The sequence below is a fragment of the Solea solea genome, chromosome 20 (assembly GCF_958295425.1).
Source record: "Solea solea chromosome 20, fSolSol10.1, whole genome shotgun sequence".
NCBI lineage: Eukaryota > Metazoa > Chordata > Actinopteri > Pleuronectiformes > Soleidae > Solea > Solea solea.
In genome coordinates, this window is record NC_081153.1 from 20,080,036 (window position 1) to 20,102,925 (window position 22,890).

Below are 22,890 nucleotides of genomic sequence, written 5' to 3' on the forward strand. Positions count from 1 at the left end.
CAGGAGATGATATTAGGATATTAGCTGCGCTATATGGCGACTTGTGACCAAATAATGGGACGAGAGTCTTATACCTCTCTTGAGACTTTCCCCTTTGCCAGGAAGCCGTACGTATGGTTCCTATTTTCGAGCCCTGTTAATGAACCCTATTCGTTCCAGTGTGGCAATAGTGGTGCGTGGGGGCAGGAGGATGAGTGCTGGGCTGAGGGAATGACATTCCCAGCATTCCTGTCTGTCTGACGCAGCAAGGAGGTCTGCAGCTCTGCTTTTAGGAGGTGCAAGACAACAGCATGGGGAATGGGGGGTGGAAACCCGGGGATTAGGTGTGGAGGGATTGATTAGCACTGACAGGACAAGAACGAGGGAAAATGTGATAAAAAAGAAATGAGTAGGGGCTAAAATGTCACAAACATTCTATAGATTAGACTGGTTGTATGTGTCTGAGGCTCCCCCACCCCAAGCAGTTATCACACCATTATTCTAAGCCCTGTCCGTACCACGGTGTAAAATATTGTCGAGGTGTGTTAAATCCTAACACTGCAGAATGCCAGGGTTTTAATAGTGGTGCACCAATGACTCAATGATTACTTCACCAGAGTATGTGATTTAAAATCTCTCAATTCAGCCAATACTGTGATGAAACGCCTTCTCAAACACCCTTTTAATCATAAAAACATATTTTCTGATGAAGTCAGCACTAGTGAAATAGCATGGCTTTAAAGTTCTCAGAAAGTGCTGCTCAACTTTTACTTTACCTTATTTTACTGCTCACCCACATTACGTTTCATGTTTTATTTCTTTTTTATTGCTTGAGCTGCAGTCTTCATCTGTTTTTTGCCCAGTAGAGCACTTTGCTGAAATAGCAGCCCATCACAACTCAGTCTTTTTTCTTCTTTTTTTTGCTCTGTATTCACAGCTTTATTTTGCATCCTGTGTTGCAAATTGAAGCTTTGAGAAAAAGGAAAAACACCACAGTTTGTACATAGATGTAAAAATGTCCCTAACAGAATTGAGAATTGAGAATTGGTGAATTGAGACCACAATTAGAGCACTAAGTAGATCAACCAAATGAAACTAAAATGAATAAGATTAAATAAAACACCACTGTTGTGGTCTTGCTAACTAATGTGGGCTAAATATAGCTAAAGTTACCAAAATAGCAATTACTGAAACAGAAAATAATTTTACTCTAGTCCACATTTGACCCCCATTTTACCAGTTTTATAAAATTATAAGATAAGATATAATTCATTTTAAACTGAATATTATAGGGTTTTGGTCAGATTGATGAGGTGTTATATATTGTAGTAGTAATAAAGTGATTCAAATATAATATTCACATTTATTAATCATGTAAAAAGTTAATTGTTGTCTGTTTTCAGTGTTTTTGTCTCAATTTTATTTTATCTTTATTTCATTCCTCAAACCAAGCAAATACACACACAAAAGAAAATCCCAAAACATGAATAAAAAAGGAGTAAAAAGAAGAATAATCTTGTGTTATCCACCACTTTTTTACAAGACATTGATTAATAAATCTGACAGGAAGCCTGGGTCATTACGGATTACAGATACGTTGCTGGACCACCAGGATGCTCTGTGAAGTTTTTTATCTCTCTGTATCTTCAGGTTAAGCTGTTTATCGCTTTATTTCCTGAGTTCTTCACAATATCCTGAAACAGGGAGGCTACGTCTGTCGCAGAACATATATCTTGCCTCTGTTATCACAATCTGTCTCTGTGCCATTTGAAGTCTGGGATTACAAACGAGCAAAACAGCAGAGCGCAAGGACACAGGGACAGCAGTCGGCAGGAGTGTGTTTGTCATTTGTGACTGACTCAGCTTTTGTGACTGACTGAGCACTGATGTCCTTATTCAAGCAGAAGCACTCATTGTTTGTCTGTCCCCCCTGCTGTGATTGGACAGGTGGTGACCCCGACCAGAGTGGGACAGTCCTACACTTACAGCGCGGGCCAACACAACCAACAGGACCTCTATGATGTCCCACCCAGTAGACCACAGGGGGTAGGTGTCCCATGTTCCACAGCATGTACAGCACAACAGCAGGACCTAGTCTGTCTACAGGACAGTTGAATCTAATCATGTAAATAATCATCCATGAGGGTTATTATGTCATTTCAAAAGCGATTGGAATTAGATTTTTGCTGAAAAATCTGGAGTTGGAGGTAAAATGTCCACGTCATGTTTGCATGAAATGTTAAAAAAAACATTCTATAGTATAAGGTTTAATGGCTCATACTGGTATGTTCCTGTCTTTGTACTACAAATATCACATACTTCACATTAACACCATTGTCTTCTATGGTGATGTGTGTTTAAACATTTGAATGCATTTTCCATTCAATTAAATGACATATTCCTTCTGTTACGTATCAGATTGGTTGATTGATTAAAGTCATTCTGCACTAGGTTTTGTCAGAGTTGGGAAAGAAAATAAAAGCATTTAAACAACTGCTTCTATCCTAAAATATACTTTTTTCTTTGAGGGGAGTTATTGTCTACAGATTTTTTTCAATAAATGCAACAATTCACCATAATCTCATAAAATTAACTGAAATTTGTAGTAGTTTTTAAAAAACGGTTAAGCTTCTTTCACCTCACTTGTTTAACTTTACCTCCCCTTCAGGTGTATGATATTCCACCTGGTCAGATGTTCGGAGGTCAGCACAACACTGCCAGGAACCAGGGCGTCTATGATGTCCCCCCCTCTCAAATGGACCCCAGGACACAAGGCATTTACGACATACCTTCGTCTTCACAAGGAGTAAGTGAACATTTCACCAGTGATCTTTCACCACATTGAAAGCACGCCATTTGTTTTTGTCAAAAAATTAAGATGAATTGAGGAAGCGATGGACGCTTACGTCCGGAAAATGTTATTTTATGTTTATTGATACAGTTCCTAGTATTTCTCTTAATTGTCTGCAATGAATGAATAATACAGCCAATGTCATATTTATGACATTCTTGTGGCTGCACTTAATGAAAGCTTTGCCTGCCAGGAGAGTTTAACCAAGATTCCTTGAGAATGGTTCTGTCTGAAGTCTCCAAGAAAGGATAAAAAGTCAAGGACATAACTCTTCTCTTTCCAGGCCCTCTAAGATTTCACCAGACTTCCAGACCCGACCAGGCAGAGCCCCATCAGTTTGTTTATAATAACGTGAAATATGCTGGGACCTGTTATTTGCGTCGCTCTTAATTACAGTTTTGGGCAGGCCTGTCAAGCTGTAAAGAGTGCACTTCAACACTGATGGAAATCACTTACCAGCCACCATTTTATTTACCTTACTGTGTTCCCGTCATGCTTTGTGTCATGTACATCAAAAACACACTCTGCTCCGCCTGATGCTGCTTTAGAGGAAGGAATCAAATGCTGATAGTTTGAGGTTTCAAATTGAGAAGAGCCAGAAGTCGTCTCACTTCCCCAGCCTCTAACTGCAGCACAAAATGCTTTCATGTTGTCTGCTCTCACTAAGCCGATTCCTATATTGTCTTGTATAAACCGGCTTTTATAATCGAGGTCAGCCGGTGTCCTCGGCTGGTGTCCTCGGCTCGTTCTCTCGTGGTAATGCAGATTTCTTGGCATTAACAGGAGATGATCAGATTTCTCATCAATTTTCTACAAGTGCACATATGTGCCCGATAATAGCCTGCAGAGAGTCAAAGTAGCAGAAATGAGACCGGAGGAAAGGATAATATTACATGTAGCAACGTGTTCTCGTGTCAGATTATTCAATCCAAAGTCAGAAGAAAACTGAAACCAAAAACCAGGTTTCCAAAATAAAGTCGGGGTCAAGTAGAGATCTGACAATTTTATGCACAGGCTTCCAATAACCGGGTTGACTACAGTGCATGTCCACGTGTCCCATGATTAATTGTGTAACCTGGTTTCCCTTTGTAACAGAAACAGTGAGGTTGTTCTTTGGTGCTCTACTGTATTTTGCATTTTGGCAACAGGGATTTGAATCAACATCCTGCTGTGATATGATAGCGTCAGGTGTAGCCCAACTGTATTGTAGTTCGGTTGCTTTGTGTAGCGTGTGGTAGAAGTTGAGAAACGTTTAATGAGTCAAGTTTTCGCTTGGTTGTTAGCTAATCACTTCATCTTGAACTGAGCTTTGGGACAAGATTGTTCTCCTCGTTACAGTTGCTATCTAGTTAGCCATGGCAGACTGCTCTGCTAACCTCCGATAGCTACTTAGCACCAAGCGTCAGATCTGCCCACCTTCAAACATTTACGTGTCGCGTACATGTTAGGTGTAAGGTTATTGTTTGACGCTAATATTTGTATCAGGGGTTCAATTTGATGGTAAAGCTAACTAGCTAGCTCTCATGCATCTCGTGTTTATCAGTGCAACCCGGCTTTAGGCAGCCATTTTGTGTCGTAACGTTTCTACAACAGCTCAAATAGACATTATGTGTTTTGCATTTTGAAGCACAAGTTTACTATGCAAACAAAGACGAATGAGAGACTTTTAAATTGGTGTTGACATCCATTTTTGGTCAGTAAAGGCCACCGTAGTTTCCTAAAGCACTTGGAAAAGGACGCTCATATATTTGGTTTTAGCCCATATTCCTCAGGCCTGTCCACACTTTTCACATTTTGTGTCCCCGAAGAGTTGCATACCATTCCCCAAACCCAGAATCTTTTAAATCATACTCATGGGAGCTTCAATAAAACCCGACGTTTTTGTGATCAGCATGTTCAGAATATTTTCTAAACTGATGGTGTTTGTCCTAAGTTTGTAGTTATTGTTAGTGTCAAGGACTTTCACAGTCCATTAACATTGTACTGGGATTTCATGGCTCATTACCTACTTATCATTGTTGTTGTGTTCCTGATACCAAGAAAGATAGTGCCGTCACAAAGCTCAATTATGAACAGTGAGTGTGATATAAGATACACACAAATTAAGTTTTTTGTACTTTTCTATTCCAAATGTCAGTGAATCAGTGACATTTGCAGAACTATTAACTGAATGAATGAGAATCTGCATTGTTCAGCCTTTTTGGTGTCCTTTACCTCCATGGAGACTGGATACTATAGGTGCACACTGATTGCATTGTTGTGACTTTGCTCTGGAAATAAAGAACATGTTATTGTCCTCTTCCACAGGTTTACTCGGTGCCTCCCTGCAGGACCAACCCTGCTCTCCAGGAGGGAAACTACGACTTCCCACAGCCTCTCAAACACAAGCAGGAGGGCATCTACGATGTTCCGCCACCTGCCCTCACCAAGCCAACAAAGAGCCCCCAGTCGCCTTATGATTTCCCCCCCAGTGTCGAGCCTGCTGCCCATCACCAACAAACAAATACCAACAGCAATGAAGGCATTTATGACGTGCCTCCACCGGCCCTTCATTCGGGGGCAGCATCTCAGACAGACATATATGACATCCCCCGATGTAAACCGCCCTCCCATCAACCCAAAACCTCGCCCGCCGACAGAGACGGAAGCAAAGGCATCTACGACATCCCCCCTCAGGATGCCCGAGCTGTGGGAGACGTGACGGACGGCGTGAACCGCCTGTCGTTCTCCAGCACTGGCAGCACACGCAGCAGCATGTCCACGTCCTCGTCCTCCACAGGCTCCAGCTCTGAGAGCCGCCTGGCTCTGGATGTGGATGCTGCTGTCCAGAGATTATACCGCCTTCAGCAGGCAGTGGAGGCTTCAGTCTGGGCTTTGCATTCAATGGCAGCTTCCCCTCACTGGAGGACATTTCCCTTCATGGAGCGCCATGCTAATGACGTCCGCTCAGTGCTCGACAGGGTCCGGGCTGCTCTGGGGGACTTTGTTGTGTTTGGTCGAGGGGCTGCGGCAAACGCTACGTCACTGTCAGACTCCAGTCTGCACAGTAAGCTCAGGCGGCAGCTGGGACGCCTGGAGGACTCACAGCAGATCCTGCTGCAGATCTATCAAGTTCTGGAGAACTGCAGCTGGGCTCTGAACACACTGGCCTCCTCTGGAAAGCACCACAACAAGAGTGACGACCTGGACCGCTTCGTCATGGTCTCAAGAACCGTCCCCGATGACACCAAGCAGCTGGTCTCCACGATAGGCAGCAACGCTGAGCTGCTGTTCAGGCCGACGCACATGGACGGGTCCTTCTCTAACGGGAGCACACCTGATGAGAACATGATCCACCCTCTCACGTCCCCCTCCTCAGATAACGACAACTACCGGGAGCAGACCAAGCCCTTCCCTGTTCCATCCAGCCAAGACAAAGACAACATGAACCACAGCGAGAAGTGTGTGAAGAGCTGGATGGAGGACTACGACTACGTACATCTGCAGGTAGACAAGACACAGCTTTTGTGACCCTGTGTGTAGAGTTATTATGAATTTTACACATTTTAATGGCGTGTAACAGTTAGCTGGGTTTATTTACTACTAAGTGTATAATCACTTTGAAACTAAACTTGTTTCTTGGTAGACTTAAAATAATTAAGATTTTAGCCCATATACTGTACTCCTAATGCTGCAGTCACATCTGACGCAGTGCCAATTTTTTGTGCGGCACATTTACATACAAAGTCAATGCACCGACGTGAGTAGACGCACGTTTAGCTGGGTAGTGCGAGTGACTCATTGCGTCTGTATCTGGCAGTCTTCCAGACTCCAGTTATCATCTGTCTGTGTTCACACCCGGAGCTGTATAACACTAAAAGTTAGATGAAAGCCCACAGTGATCCGCGTTTCTTCAGCCATGTTGGTGGTGAAAAGAAATACCCACTTTTCCGGGTCTTGTCTTTCAGCCAAAATATATCGACTTCTGGAATTCGTGCCAAAAATTGCAAATAGGTGACATTAGGCCTCTCCATACTTCACGCATTTTGTGTCCATAGAGAGTTCTAAACCTGGGTTTTACACAACACAGAACAAGCATCGGACTCACAGTCACATAGAGCTGCAACTAACGATTATTTTCATAATCGATTAATCTGTCGATTATTTTCTCGATGAATCGTTTGGTCTGTAAAATATCAGAAAACCTTAAATAAAAGTTGATCGGTGTTCGTCAAACTTGAAAATTATGATGTTCTCAAATGTCTGGTTTTGTCCACAAACCAAAATGATTCACTTTTAATGATTTATTTGTTATCCAGTGCAAAGAAATGAAGAAAATATTCACATTTAAGAAGCTTAACAATCGGAGATCTTGTTTTAATCATGAAAAAAGCTTCAAACCGATCAATCGATTATCAAAATAGTTGTCGATTCATTTAGTAATCGATTAATAATCGATTCATCGACAGCGAGTCGCAGCGAGTCCCCAAACCCAGACTCTTTCAAATCATACTCATGGGAGCTCCAATAAATCACCATCCTTTTGTGATCATCACGTTTACAATATTTTATAAACTGATGGTCTTTGTCCTAAGTGTGTTGTAAAAAGAGTTAATGATTCTCACAGTCCAGTAACAGTTTATTGGGATTTCACAGCTCATTACCTACTTATCGTTTAGTGAGTTTCATTCCCTCTGTTGTGTGAATCACGTAGCGCGGGTTGATCACCTCACGTGCCTTCTCTCACTTCTTGGCCTTCCTCCACAGGGTAAAGAGGACTTTGAACGACAGCAGAAGGAGCTGTTGGAGAAAGAAAACATTATCAAGCAGAGTCAAGTCCAGCTGGGCCAAGAACAAGTGAGGCTTTCTGTTTCTTTTATTGAACGTAGCTTCTGTGTGAATGTGAAGATATTCATTTACCATGTAATCTGTGACAAAGAGCTGCTGAACCTTTGCGTCTCATGGGAGCAAAGACTTAGCGAGACACAAACCCGATCAGTGCAAGTCAAACATTTTTCTAACCACATTACCTCATAGATATATACTTAGAATAATCTCAGATATTTAAAACCCCTGAAAGCATATGTTCTCAATCAGCTTCTTACTATGAGCACTGCAGTGCTACATGAACACACAAAACTCTGCCAAAGTCTTCTTTGGATCATTCTGGAGGGAGATTTCTCCGAGCTATTCTTAATATGCTACCAATTTAGGATTAAGCCACGTTTAAATCAAAATCTGATGACAGATGTTGGGCTGAAGCAGATTGTTAAAGAAGAATTTTGTGGATTAAAATGAATAAATAAGGAAATTGTTCTTCATTTGGATTGTTGGCCTAATCAAAAGCAGGCACGGAGTGGTGTTCGCTGCAGAAGAGATTGAATTGAACCAGAGTCTTTAGGACAAAATGGAAAAATAAGTGCTAAAAACAAGCAGAAATGCTTCATATTTAAGAAAATGGTGCCAGGAAATATTTGGCATGTCCTGATTTTGTCTTCCAGCAAAGAGCATGACCTCATATGTCACTGAAAGCGATACGGCACATGCTAATAAGCGTGACGTCAAATAATCTCGATCCTTTAACCCTTCGCAGATCAATCAGTTCAAGAAGCTGGAGCAGGAAGTGATCAAACCCGTGGAGAACGACATCACACAGTGGGCGCCTCAGCAACACCCGGCAGCGACCCCGGACTCCTCCTCCTCCTCCCCCCCGCCTCCCTCCGCTCAGGTGTGCGCCCGGGACCGCCAGCTGCTGGGCTTCTACTCGGAGCAGTGCGAGCAGCACTTCGTCACGCTCCTCAGCGCCGTCGACGCCTTCTTCGCGTGCGTCAGCGCCGGGCAGCCGCCGCGCATCTTTGTGGCGCACAGCAAGTTCGTCATCCTCAGCGCACACAAGCTGGTCTTCATCGGAGACACCCTGTCCAGGCAGGCGTCGGCGCCCGACGTGGCGAACCGCGTGATGAACTCCAGCAACGTGCTGTGCGACCTGCTAAAGACGGTGGTGACTGCGACCAAAACGGCCGCCCTGAACTACCCCAACACGGCCGCCATCCAGGAGATGGTGGACAGGGTCACCGACCTCTCACACCACTCGCAGCAGTTCAAAGAGCAGCTGCTGCAAATGGCTAATTCGTGATTTTCAAACACACATTTCACCACAGACTCCATGTGTACATTCATCTAACACAAATAATGATATATATTTACAGCCTGCATCTACAGTATATATATATAAACTTATACTGTATACATGCTTTATCCTTTTCGGTCTTTTTGTGGATGTTGTAAATAGGTTGTTCTGTAAATATTTGCTTTATTTTTTTGTGTAGATTGTTTTATATTATGCATATGTGTAGATGCAGTATTGGTGTTTCTGTAGGACATGTGGACATTTTTCATGACATTCCCGTTGCATATTATGAAGCACCTTATGAGATGTCCAGTCGTTTTCATTTTAACCCGTAAAGAGACGCCGACGTCGACGTGTGTTATTGCCGGGTGTGAGCGTAAATATTGTAAGTCAAGTTCATGTCGATGTGTGCGATGTGTGTGTGTGTGTGTGTGTGTGTGGACGTGTCCACAGAGTAAAAGATTGTTCTTAACCGTGTGACTGTCTTCTTATTTGCGTTGCTGTGTTTGTCGAGTGATTTGTTGCAGTAAAAGCAAAAATGCCGAGCGGTTTGTTGACTTTTGAGGTCAAAAGGAAAATAACAGCACTGTGCAATTAGGTGTTTTCCCCACTGCTTTTAAAACATTCACATAAAACCTCTGCAGAGTGAGTGAGATGAGAATCTTTAATGAGCGCATTAGAAAGGAAACCACCCAACTCACTTGGGTCCTACAAATACCTTTACATTTTAAAGCTCACGCTCTTGTACCAAAGTCCATAGAGAAAATCCGTGTTTTTAGCTCACAGGGATACGAGAGGTGCTGGTCTACTGCTAAAATCCCAGATGTTCTCTCTGGACTTCAAACTTCAGAGAAGACGAGAACAAGCGGTGAGCATATTCTTAAGATATCATAGGCGTTCCTGATGTAGAATTTAATCTGTGTCGTTTTTGTCAGCCATGTTTTCACTGAGCATGTGTCTCAAGCACAGGGAGCACAGTCAAGTGGAAGTAAGGACCTTATGCAAGTGAACTATCACTTTAAATCCACAATAAGCCGTGCAGACTTATTGCAGAACCACCCTAATGACACCAGGCCTCATGATAGCGGTTTTCAATCATGGTGTCATTGCAGTCTCCAGCGTGAAGTTGATTTTTACAATTTCGGGGCTCAACATTCATCGCTGTCTTTGCTGTGGACTCATATTGTCTTCCTCTCAGCCTGAGGCAACCATTTTGCCCACTGAATTGCAAAATCCCCTAATCAAGAAAAATGCCTCTGTATTACATTCATGAGATAAAAGAGAGTGGATGCCAGATGATAATAGTAATCAAAATAATAATTAGAGGATTACCAGTATTGTCTAAATCCCTATAGGTATTTTTTTTTGCATTTCTAGTCAGATGTGATCAGAGTTCTTTGCGCCGTCTGATCTTAACAAGGGCTCAGTGAAAGAATTTGAAGGGGTAGAGCTGCTGGAGTGAAGTGGCTGTGCCAAACAATCCTTCACTATGTTGCAGCACATTAGCTATGACACATAGAGAACAATGAGGGGCAAGTAAAGTAAAGGATGAGAGGCTGCTATACGCGTTCTCCAGACCATGAGAAATGTGATTTCATTCAGAGCGACCCTATCAGCCGCAGCACATTTTCTCTGCTCCAGAGTGAATTGATAAGATGCACTGAATGACCGTGAATCTTTGGCAACTCTGAAAACAAAGAACTTTTATTTTTTTCCTGCTCTTGTTTCCTCATTTTCACCCCCATGTGCATTCGTCTTGTTTTTCATTGTAGTCTGAGTAGATAGGGCCTCTGCTGGTGAAAAACCTCCCCTCTATAGATGAATAAATGAGACCATGTTGAGAGGAGATGCCCATGACCACTGTGAGAGCTTCCACCCGCCTCCCGCCCGCCCAGCACACAATCACAAAATCTCATTAAAAATCCTGCAGGCTCACACAGGCTGGCACTTACAAGCAATCGAAGTGTTTTCATTATTCACCGCATTCCTCTCACCGCTCTCCGGGGAGATAAGAGAAAGAAAGGAATTTGCGATGGAGAGACTTTTTACAAAGAGTTCCCATTCTGCAGACAGACACGCTAAATCAGGAGGTGTCACATCCACCTTAAAGCTCTGCCTCCGTTAATCTGCCCAACAAAGGCACAGAGCAGTAACAGTGCCGGCGAAGGAAAAGTTTTCAGGGCTGATTCACAAACTGGGTAACACAGAGAGAAAAGTCGTGATGCCTTTATTTCCAGCTGAGTCGAGCTGATAGCTGCTGCTGGGATTTAGTCATCAGTCCATCACTGATGCAGAGATAGCCTCTAGATCCATGGTTCTCAAACTGTGGTACCACCATAGATCAAGATAAAACCAGGGTATGTGATGAGAGAGGAGCTGAGGAATTTTGACTATTAGTCAATTTATATTACATTCATTACCGTCGCTCACTTCTAACTCCTGTTTTAATACATTTTATATTAGAAAATGACTTATGATACTTAAGTGCAATATCATATGAAAATCATGTGACACATGACATGTTCCGACGTAGCAGCGGCTTCATTGCCTGAATGAATCACCTGACTGGTTCTCGGTCCAATGTTCCTTGTGAGTGGAGAAGTTGTGTGCACAAAAAGAAACCGACTCGAGCCAAAAACTGCTCATGTACCTCAATAAAAATCTTTGAGCGTTCCCCATCCCACATAATCGCCCCCTGCAATAGTCACACAAGCACACCCACCCTGTGCCAAATTTCCCAGCAGTCTCTCCTCAGTAACACAACACACACATTCATGAATCTCTATTTGGAAATAATATTCGGTCTTAGTGTGTGATACTTTAGATAAAGGTCTTTTCTAAGTAAAGTAGTTTCTCCAACACTGCTCAGTGAGGTGTGTGTGTGTGCATGTAAGTAACAGCCTCCTGTTCACCAACTCGCCTGCCTGCCTAATTTGACTGCCGGCTTGCACTTGGCTAGGAGAGGTCACTCTATCTGAGCAATGAACCCATTTTGGAAAGAATTGGCTCGTTATTTTCTGGTGAGATCCTTGTACTTTTACTCAAGTATTCCTTCCACAGTTCACAGTCTGGTTTAATTCGTGTCATTATCGACTGCGGGGACGAGATAGAGCTGAAGCTGCAGTCTGTTCAGTCCCCTGCAGCGGCGGATTGTCCTCTCACTCCGCGATGACATCGTGCCTAGCAGGTATTGGACTGCCGAGATGGAAATTTGCGGCGATACGCAAGAGGCACCTGTAATCAAAAAGTCAGCCGCTCGAGTCTCCGCTGCCTGAGCAAACACGATTAAAGGTCATCACAGAGATGATGTGTAAGACCTACAGTGCAGGGAGCAACAAGCACAGCTCTGCTCTCGCTGCATATATATAGAGAGGAGCAGTGGAGAGTCTATGTCATTTCCTTGGCTTACCACAATCATTTCCTGTAAAGTATTTGCAGGCTCTGAAATTACAGCTTCATTGCTCTGCGGGGCCTCCTCCTCTCAAAAAGGCCCCAGCTGCAGGCCGACATGCGGCCAGAGCTGAGGGAGAGGTGGCATCATTAAAGCCAGTGAAACTACAATTCTGAGTGAGAGTGGATTCTCAGATTTTTCTGCATCTGTGTCCACTGTTTTATGGACGCGGGTGGATTCTCAGCATCTGAGTCAAACCACAGTGAAATGTATCAATTACACTTGAAATAACATGGAACTATTTCTTATTTACATTTAATTACGTTTGACGACGCTCTTGCTAAAGCAGTTAGGCCGTCCACACGAGAGAACGTGGCGGAAAATAAATGGAACATTAGCACTGTAGTCAAGATCAAGCCAAAGCACTGTTTCCACCAGGTGGAACAGTGCGGTTCAGCTTGTCATGGGAGAGTTTGGAATGGTAAAGCCTGGTCTGGTTTGTGTTTCCACTGCAGGATTTGTAGACTGGATGGCACAGGCTGAGCCAAACTGTATATTATGTTGGCAGCCCATGGCCAAGTGGAAGGGAATTGGGCTCAAATTCTCAAATACTGGGACAGGTCCCTGAGCAACATACCTAACACAACCCCAGTGCTGCCCACTGCTCCTGCGCCCTGCTTTGAATGCACTGGTGTATAAAAATGATGGGTTAAATGCAGAGGTGTGTGTGCAAAAAAACAGATCTTATCAAGAAAAGACTTGTAATGAGACTTAAACCGGGTATATTAGCTGTATAGTCGGCCACAGTCTCCTAAAGTCCTGGTCTGGGGTACATTCTGGTCTAGGTCTTGTTAGGCCTGGGTTTCCATGTTCTAGTGTTCCATGCATGCATATTCATTTTCAAATTCCAAACCAGTAGCTGCAATTTGTGTAGACAGTATATGGTCTACGCCTGAAGTGTCAAACTAGCGGCTCGCAGTCCACATGTGGCCCCCCAGTCTATTTAATGTGGCCCATCACAGCTGAGTCATCCTAGAACTGTATAATGGAAAAGCGTCATTAGTATATTCCTGAATCATTGCATCATAAATATGTTTTTTTTTATTGTGAGCTATATGTCGTTCCACATCAAAACAAAAGCTTTTATTTTGAAATTCTGCAAAATATGGCTCCAGGGAGAAGCAAAAAGACAAGAGAGACTTCAACTACAACTCAAAGGAGATGGGGACAAACACAATGGGCATCAAAATGATAACTTTATGACACAATAAAGTGAGAAAGTGGGAAGTTTGTATCAACAGAGCGACACAGAGTGACACAGGAAATGGTCTGAAAACCACAAGATTATTGAAATTCAATTCATTTAAAAAAAAAAAAAAAAAAGTAAGTTGAATATTTAACCTCTTATTTACCCCACAAATACAACTTGGTAGTTAAAGAATATAAGAGTTGTCAGAAAACACAATTGTCTTTCAGAGCTTTATACCAAGGACAGGATATATTTATCCAGATGATTAATTCACTGAAATTGGACTGCAGAGACTTCACTGGAGTCGGGGTTTATTTTTGTGTTTGATTTTTTTTTATTGTTCGTGTATTTTTACTTAGGCATCTGTTTTTGTCTCTGAATTGGACTTAAAATCAAAACAGCTGTCCTAACCCCATTAACTTGACTTTAATCAAACCACAGGAGCCGGGGAAAAAAAGAAAAAGAAAACTTTGTTTGGCTCAGCAGATCTGATTCTCATTAACTAAGACCAACATACTTTGTCTCCACTCCACTCAACAAGCCCTCAACTTAAAACAACTTTCACACATCGGTGCAACTTTAGTAGTGATGAAATATGTTGTTTTTATAACAAAAAACAACATATTAGTTGTTTTTAATACGATAAGAGTAAAAAAAACATATTAGTATTATAATAGTTACAAACACTTGAGTCTATCTTCCAGAAAAGTTGTGTATGATATGTAATATTCACAGTAACTGGAACGGTTAGATGAATGTAGTGGGGTAAAAAGTAATTTTCCCTTTTTTCATTAGTACCACAATAAAAGTACCTCAAATCTGTACTCAATACTTTATAATACCTTCTGTGTGAGTGTTTTCACCTTGTTGAGTCGTTTCTTATATAACAGTGCGATACTGCCACCTTGTGTTCAGTCTCAGGACAGAGCCACGTGAGGTACAGTGACTTTAAACCAACCTGTTTTACTCTAGTTTACAGGGCTGCAACTGTTTATCAATTACTAATCAACCATTACAATTGTTGCCATAATCATTTTGAGTTTATTTGTCCAAAAATCCTCTGATTGAAGCTCAGTCTTTTTGCTTCACTATGACAGTAAACTCAATATCTTTGGTTCAGGATCAACATCAGTCGACATTATTCACTATTTTCTGGGTGAATGATTTATAAAGGGGCCACACCCCTTCCAGCCTGAGTGCACCAGCTGAGGGTGATCTGCTAATCACACACTCGCAGATTCACTGCAGAGCAAACAGTTTGAGAAGTGACATGAACCGAGGATCCAAATCTACTTTGTGCAGAATAACGCTTGTTCAAACAAGGAAGCAGCAGCCGGTGAGCTTTTGCCTGTTTTTTGGGTTGTTGCTTGTGCTTAAAGGGTGTAAATGCAAATGTTTGAAGTCATGTTACTAAACTAAACTGTGATGCATTTGAAAGACTTGCCTTAAAAACAATTGTGTAGTTACATTACTTAAATCATTAGACTTTACCTACCTACCGACCGTTTAAATGCTTTGGAACTAGTTACATGATGCATTTTTGGTCATTTATAAGTCGAGCATTTAAATCTCAATGTTTGCTGTATGTGCACTAAAAGTGATGTTTGCATGTGTTTTAAAGGTTTAAAGCACTGCTTCAAAGTGCTTTAAATAAAGGATAAACATTAGTGATCGATGTGAAAACTTCCTAAACCGTTGTCCTTTCAAATGGGGGATTTTGCATATTTAAAACAATGTTACTTGCAGCCCTGTCATTTAGTTTAATTCGTGTTGAAGACCATTTCATCTCCTTTTTTTTAATCTGGGAAATTTAAAATGCTTCTGAAACTGAACCAAGATTTTGTTTGACCTGTTTATACATATTCAGAACAGTTGCCAGTGAAATCACGTACGTTTCAATGTTCTTGTGTGTAAGAAGCAAACGAGACCGACCTCATATTCATGGCATTATTTATTTGAAGCTACAGCTCCTCTGAAGAAAAGCAAGTCATTGCTAATAAAAAGGTGCAATGGTTACATGAGTTGTACCTGGAGGGAATATTGACTGGGCCCTGGTTCAGCTTTGATTTAAGCACAAAGCTACTGTTGGTTATACAACACGAGGCCAGGTAACAGTAACGGTGGATGCCATGTCGACAGGCACTGGTACAGACGGAGGCACAGGGAACACACACACCTTTATTTTCTGCAGTGGGTTAGCGTTGTGCTGTCGCTTTGCGAACTATGCTTCATCAGCACCGACTATCGTTTAAAAGAAACATTCTCCCGACTTTTCAAGTAAAAATAAATCTATGAAAACAGAGCGGAGGAGAAGTTGCAAGAATTAGGTCAGATTGTACACGACTGGAATGAAGCCTTGTCATTTGTCTTTGGGCATTTTCTACTAAGCACAACAGTTTCTACCTCACAGATGCAGCACTGTGGACGTTCCTTCATTGCACTTTGTTACATCTTTTATATACAGTAAGAGTTGTCAGTTGTCTTCAGCGGCTCGTGTTGAAATGATGCAGACAAGCTCAGTGTCGACAGTTATCTGCTAAAAATACGCCATTACAACATGAAGGTGAGAGAATATACACGTCTGTGTGCGCGTGGGAGCAGCTTTATACTCCACAGAGGTGGAGAGTGAAGCCCGAGACTCACTGTTTAGTATAAACGACTGTACATGATTAAACATATGAACACAGGACATAAAGAAATGGACAAAATGTACATTAATGAATGGCTTTTCCCTTTTTATAACCAGGAGATCTGCCTGGTCAGTTTAAAGTGTCCTGGTGAGGAGACAGAGGTTTGAATACTACGTGTGCACAAGGTCCTTGTGTAGTGTAGAGTGCAGGGGTCCGATGATCTTGTACAGCTTTGTCGAGAGCTGACGAGCCGTCGTGGTGAGACAGGTTTTCATCTGCGTGATCTATGAGGTGCTTTCTGGAGAGGCAACTCTTTGGCGTGCAGTCCTGGGGCGACTGCGAGCCGGGGCGTTAGTGGGACGTTCGCTCTTGGTTTCGGACGGCTGACTGTCAGCCTGTGGGGTGCTGGCGTCCCCGACGAGTTCACGCAGGAACTTGAATTTGGACAAGAACAGCTGCCAGACTACATACCAACCTGCAGAGGGAGAAAAATAGAATTTAGGTACTGTAGCATGGCCTTCTCAAGAACACATTGCCATCAACAGCATACAGAACTGGGGAAAATGGCATTCATCTACTAAACTTAAGTTTAACACATTTTTATTTGTGGAACAGCTAACATTGTGTCATTGTACATGTATTGTTTTGTGGATCAATGTAAACTTTGCATTTCTACATGTATCTTTTTAACTATTATAGGCACAAAGAGAAACTGAATAAACAGACAATCTTAAAGATAATTCATAATTAAGTACATTAGTTACTAACACTAAAAAATTTTTTTTTACATCTGTCAATCTGTGATCATGGGCATTTAGAAAGACGTGACTAAAAGTTGTTCTTATGCTTGAGCATTACATGCATGCAGATGTTAAACTCATTGACAATTTGCTGATGTGTCTTGAATAAACCTGGTGTGTATATATAATAGAGCTTTTTCACAACTGCATTCATAATCTCCCTCAAAAAAGTGATTGAGAAATAATTATACCGTATGGTCATTATAGCAATGCAGAATAAATTAATCTCTAACATGTATCTGTAGCTCCTGACAGGTTTCCCCAGGTTAAATACAGGCTGTCTATCCATTCATCCATCTATTTATCTATAAGCTCTATAATCATGTATTTTTACATCATGAGTCAACTCCAAACATGACCCAGAATCATAAAGATCTTCATGATCTGAAGTATAACAAGGAGTAAAGACGATAGTAAATAACTCGACAAGAGTCACAACCCTTGCTTTACTTTTATTGCTGAGCACTTTACACCTGTATAGATCAGAAACGATGTTCATTCCTTCCTCGGGGTTCTTACGACCATGACAGTGACGGTAAAAAGAAGAACCAGAGCTCAGAGAGGTGAAGGAACTGATAATGATCTGGCTTCTGCTCAGCAAAGGATATAAATAGAAACTCCTTCCTGAGACTTGTGGACACTCAATACACTGACCTGTCATGAGGCAACATGAAAAGGAGAGTTAAGCATTTTTTAACTGTCACACTATTGATTTCTCACTGCCATATTTCATCTATTTTGTTAAATGTTACATGTCTTTTAATTGCTATAGCAGTTTGTTTTTTGCATGGACTTAGATATAGCAAAGTTGTACGTACTATAACATTTCTAACCGTTTGCTGCCATTTCTGTAACACCAATTATTATTTTGAATGTGTAAACCAGACATTTCCATGAACTATTATGCCCTCATTGGGAACTTTACTAATGAAATGTCAGGAGTAGAACATTGTGTGGTCTGCTGCTGCTGCTGCGGTGGTCCATTGGCTTCAACGTGCACAACATGTTGTGCATTCAGAGATGACCTTGGTTGTAACTCGTGATTATGAGTTATTCCTTCCTTCCTATCATTTCAAACCAGTGTGGTCATTCTCCTCTGGCATCAACAAGGCATTTTCACCCAGAAAACTGCCTCTAGTCTGTAATTTAATTATTCAACTGCTGTCCAGCCTTTTGGCGAACATGCTGCCTTCTGCTACAGCCAAATATTTTCTGCCATAGATGAGTCGCTTAGCCTTCTATCCACATTGGAGATACGGCTTTTTGGTACAATTCTTCCATGAAGACCACTTCTGTTCTGACCAGATGTATCTTGACAGTAGATAAGCGTGTACCTGGATCCTACAGGTTTATGTGAGTTCTGAGCTGATGGCACTGCTGGACATCTTCCGATTTTGAAGGCAAGTTACAACACTTTGACTTTCATCTGCCAAAGTAAGTATTCTTGGCTGACTGCTGTCGTTTTCTCTGTTTCCAGTTTCTCCTCCTCAAATTAGCCTGATCAGAACATCTTGAAACCCCAGTCTGCTTTGAAATCTTTGCCTGGGAGAGACCTTGCTGATGGTAGTATTTTATTTTATAACTATTTTGTGTCTTCTTGCCATGGTGTATGACCTGTGACATGAAGCCACCTCACCTTGGAAGCACAGTCTGGCACTTTCTGACCCAGTTTAAGCCTTTGACAAAGCCATTTCTTCTGTTAGCTCACTTTGTGTGATGTTAATATAATAAACTTATTAGAATTTTATATTACAGCACTTTTTCCACTGTCACACAGCACTGTAAATTGACAAAGTCAACATCACTACATTGTATATATCACTCTATTTACTTAATCTATTTAATGTTTCAATAATTATATATGTATATGTATATATATATATATATATATATATATATTTATAATTTCAATACTTTATTCTATATGTATATGTTAATACTGCACAGTTACTAATTATAACCTTACACTATTTCAACATCTGTTACATTGCACATTTATTCATTGTGGGACTAAAAGAATTACATCATCTTATTTAATGACAAATGTACCTAATGAAGTGGCCACAGTAACTAAACACTCTACTTGTTGACAATTAAAAGAGAGACCTGCTGTCTATTAAAGGGATAGTTACACATTCTTAGGGATATTTTTATCTATTAGTGATAATCTTGCTTGTGTTAACTAGTTGTGTATATATAATGAAATTGTTCGTGAGTGTGAATGGATACACTTTATTTAAATGTGTAGACGTTAAATACATTAATCCGACAATCAGGCAACATTTAAAGGATAGTTCAAAACTTTTTAGGTTGACAACTGTAAACTGAGTTCAACCCTTGGTTTCATGAGCATCTGAGTTACTGTTTAGCATCTGTTTATTTACGGCATGTGTCGTGTTTGTTTTTGGTCCTTGAACTCACCAAACATCATGAAGAGCAGCGCACAGACGAGTGTGGCCACAATGACCAGCAGCGTGAGTCCGACACTTTGCCACATTTTTACAGCAGCAGTTCCACTCCGGACAGCGACCACGGCATGAAAGACGGCGAGGGCGGTGAGTTCAGTCTGTTCCACAGCAGCACACGAACTGAATAAAAACGAAACGGACTAGGCTAAAAGGCTGGAAGACATGGAAAGAAAAACAAAACATCGACACATCGCTAACTCACTGCTAGCATGTGGCTAAGCTCGCGGTTCGTTAAGTGGGTCAGGAGCAGGTCCTCGAGTCCAGTGAGGACCGTAACATGAGCTAACGGTTAGCAGCAGGGTCAAGTCCTTCCTCTGTGAGCTACATCACTGCAACGGGTGCTAGTTAGTTAGTTGGTTTAGTTAGTTAGTTAGCTCGCTCACTGGTCACACAAAGCAGCACAATAACAGGGCTATGAACGCAGCATAAAGACATCACTGGCGTCATGAAACCGTAGCCGACTGCGTCAGTCACAGCAGCATTGTGGGTAATGTAGTTCACTTGAGGATACAATGACCTGGATAACTGAGAACCTCCATAGACTGTTGTTTCTATGAATTTTCACTTGTTCACGTGATTATTTGGTGTCGTTTTGTTATATACTAGTGCAGTAACTGACTCAGTGGTACTTTCCTCTGTGTTTAGGTATGCAGATGTGGATCATTTAGCGATATATCTATCACAATTCTATCGCACTGCAAACACTGGAGCCCTTAGTACAGTTAAACTTTTTATACCAAGTGCCACCTGAGAAAATATCAATAACATTAAAATACAGTCGTGTAAATAGGCCGAGCAACTTTCTCAATCTTTCTCTTTTTTCTGCCTATTTATTCAATTTTCTCTGCACTCTGGTCAAAATTCCTCAGCTCCACTCTGATAACATACCATGGTATATACAGTAGAACAGTATTTCTGATTTTCTTCCATTTACCACCAGAGGAAGCTTGCGTACCACAGTTTGAGAAACAGTCACCTACCATGTTTGAAGCCGATCACGTGAACCGTTGCATCAAATAATTCTTACTTTAATGAAAATGATGACAGTTCAGTGAAGTTCAAAGTTATCAAGGGACTCCTGCCTTGACTTTGACACATGCCTTCCTCCTTACTCTAATACTGCCATTGCATAATTAAAGAATGCCAGTGCCACTTTGAAATATGAAAATCCTCTGAGGACCACACCTAAACCTTGAATCATGACTCTGATCAACTCATGAGACTAGGATCAATAATTCACATATATATGATTGTTTTTATGTGAACATGGGGATACAAAAAATTCTGTACAGGTTAATGAGTCCACTTCACTTTATTTCTGAACTCGCATGTCTTTCAATTAGAATTAGCAAATAAACACTTCAAATGACACCCCTAAAAATGTGTCACAATATTAAATAACACATCATTTAAAGGCCATGGCTTTGTCACTCTGTCAGCTGAGACTGGCACAGTGCCCCACCGCGACCCTCATGTGGAGGATAACGCGGGAGAAGATGGCTGTACCTTTCACGGACCCACTCGAGGGCCACGGCCCACGCTTGTTTAGGAAGTGTTCAGCCTGCTGGAAATGATCAGAGCATTCATTCTCATGGACACTGCCCTCCACAGGTCAATGCTCTTAATCACAGTTCTTGTCATCCTCGTATCTCCTCAGTCTAGTGTCCCAGGACACAGACAGAGACACTAAACCAAATTACTGCAGATAAACCGTGAAATCAAGGAACATGTGAAGTGATACTAACTGTTGTCATGACATCAAAGACACATGTTCCTTGGTTTAATAGAGATTTAAGGTGTCCTGAGTTGTTGCACCTTCATCCTCCAGTCAGAGTTCTGAGGTCGACGACTCTGCAGCTTTTGGACATTACTAGCTCCAGACGTAAAACCTGAGGGGACTGAGCCTTTTCTTTGGCAGCGACCAAACTGTGGAACAGTCTGCCTGACTAGATTTGATCTTTGCTAAAAAAGAAAACTTTTTATTGGCTTTGGCTTTTTTGAGCTTGTCTTTTAGTTATTAACTCTTATTATATATATTTTATTCTTATTTTAATGGGTGCAGTTCTTATCATTCCTCCTTTTTTTTCATGTGTTTAAATTGCTGTGCTTTTACCCTTTTTCTTATGGAATTGTATTGCTTCCTCCTTCTACCGCTTTATCCTCCACATATATAACATACATTAAGATATAAATATATTTGACCTTGACCTAGTATGATATTTTGTACATTCATAGATGTGAAAGCATGTTTATTGCCTTCACATTGACTCTTTGTCACTGCAACACTGTAGTTCTCCTCACTGTGGGTCTAATAAAGGATTATCTTATCTTAAAAGTCCTGACTGAAGTTGCAATCCTTTGCCTGTCCAGCAGGAGAGGCTATTATCAAACCTGTCGAAATTGCTTTCAAGCTGGGAATCACTTTATCCAGGTGGAGAAATCAGACAGAAATAACCTGTTTCTACAGGTTTTCCTTGTCATTAGAGCGGTGGTTCTCAAACTGTGGTACATGTAACATTAGCGGTACTTGGAGGAAAATCAGAAATACTGTTCTATTGTACAGTATATACCAGGGTATATGACCAGAGTGCGCAGGAAATGAAACATCTCTCACTCCATGTTAATCTAATGTCACTATAGCAGTGTTTTAGGTATATGTGAGGAAGAGGAGGACGAGTAAAGTAAAGAGCTTTACTGCCCCTTACTGCTCTTTCTGTAGTGCTCTTTTTCATCTTTTAAAAAAAAAAAAAACAAGAAACATTTATATACTGTGTGTATATATACGTATACTGCTCACTTAACTTTTTAAAATTTTGTATGCTTGTTATGCACCAATGACACCAGAACAAATTCCTTGTATGTGCAAATCTTACTTGGCAATAAAGCTCTTCTGATTCTGATTCTGATTCTGATGAGAGAGCAAATGATCTTATTGAGAATAAATAATAAATCTGCCTCCTGTCTGTATCTAACTTCTTACACCACTGTATTTTAATGTTGGTGATATTGGTTTTACTTTGAGAGCTCAGTATTTGCTCAGGTGCTACTTGGTATGAAGCGTTCGAGAACTACTGCATTAGAGTAAATCACAAATGTCATTTTTGCTGCGTTGTAATGTAACAAAGTACAAATGTTGAATGAATTTCCCCACTGCGGGACAAATTAAGGACTATCTTATCTTAAATACTTTGTTACTGTACTGATGAGCTGCTTTCCACTACAGTTTTCACTCATTCACATGCTTGTCTTGCTCAAGGACACATGTAAACTAGCAGCACTAGGAATTGAACCCACAACCTTCCAGTTGATAGACAACTTGCCCTACCACTGATCCACTATGGCTCAATCCTTAATCCAGTCCTTAATCCTAAAATTTAACTACATTTTATATCAGAAAATGACTTTTGATAGTT

The 22,890-nt window shown here is 41.3% G+C and overlaps 2 protein-coding genes across 3 annotated transcripts in view; one reads left to right on the forward strand and one right to left on the reverse strand.

Moving 5' to 3' along the window:
• nedd9 (neural precursor cell expressed, developmentally down-regulated 9) overlaps nt 1–9,411 on the forward strand; it is a 33,149-nt gene extending 23,738 nt beyond the window's left edge. The window contains exons 3-7 of the mRNA XM_058618458.1: nt 1,927–2,025; nt 2,648–2,785; nt 5,138–6,316; nt 7,577–7,666; nt 8,403–9,411. Coding sequence (XP_058474441.1) covers nt 1,927–2,025; nt 2,648–2,785; nt 5,138–6,316; nt 7,577–7,666; nt 8,403–8,945 — 2,049 coding nt within the window. The 3' untranslated portion in view covers nt 8,946–9,411. The remainder of the gene's footprint in view (nt 1–1,926; nt 2,026–2,647; nt 2,786–5,137; nt 6,317–7,576; nt 7,667–8,402) is intronic.
• Nucleotides 9,412–15,512: 6,101 nt separating this feature from the next.
• On the reverse strand, nt 15,513–20,476 carry smim13 (small integral membrane protein 13). 2 transcript variants are annotated; one of them, XM_058618470.1, is made up of 3 exons: nt 20,458–20,476; nt 19,431–19,597; nt 15,513–16,684 (listed from the first exon to the last, which is right to left on the reverse strand). In XM_058618470.1, the coding sequence occupies exons 2-3, from the start codon at nt 19,504–19,506 to the stop codon at nt 16,494–16,496; spliced, it is 267 nt and encodes an 88-aa protein (XP_058474453.1). In that variant the 5' UTR covers nt 19,507–19,597; nt 20,458–20,476; the 3' UTR covers nt 15,513–16,493. The 2 variants fall into 2 exon arrangements, with proteins under 2 accessions (XP_058474453.1, XP_058474452.1); XM_058618469.1 differs by lacking the exon at nt 20,458–20,476 and adding an exon at nt 19,680–19,945.
• Nucleotides 20,477–22,890: the final 2,414 nt, after the last annotated feature.

What these genes read in the sequence shown, in the direction of transcription:
- smim13 (XM_058618470.1), bottom strand. Translation starts at nt 19,506, where the DNA reads ATGTGGCAAAGTGTCGGACTCACGCTGCTGGTCATTGTGGCCACACTC. An exon ending in GCTGCTCTTCATGATGTTTG is followed by an intron (nt 16,685 to 19,430) that starts GTGAGTTCAAGG and finishes CTCCCTCTGCAG; the next exon opens with GTTGGTATGTAGTCTGGCAG.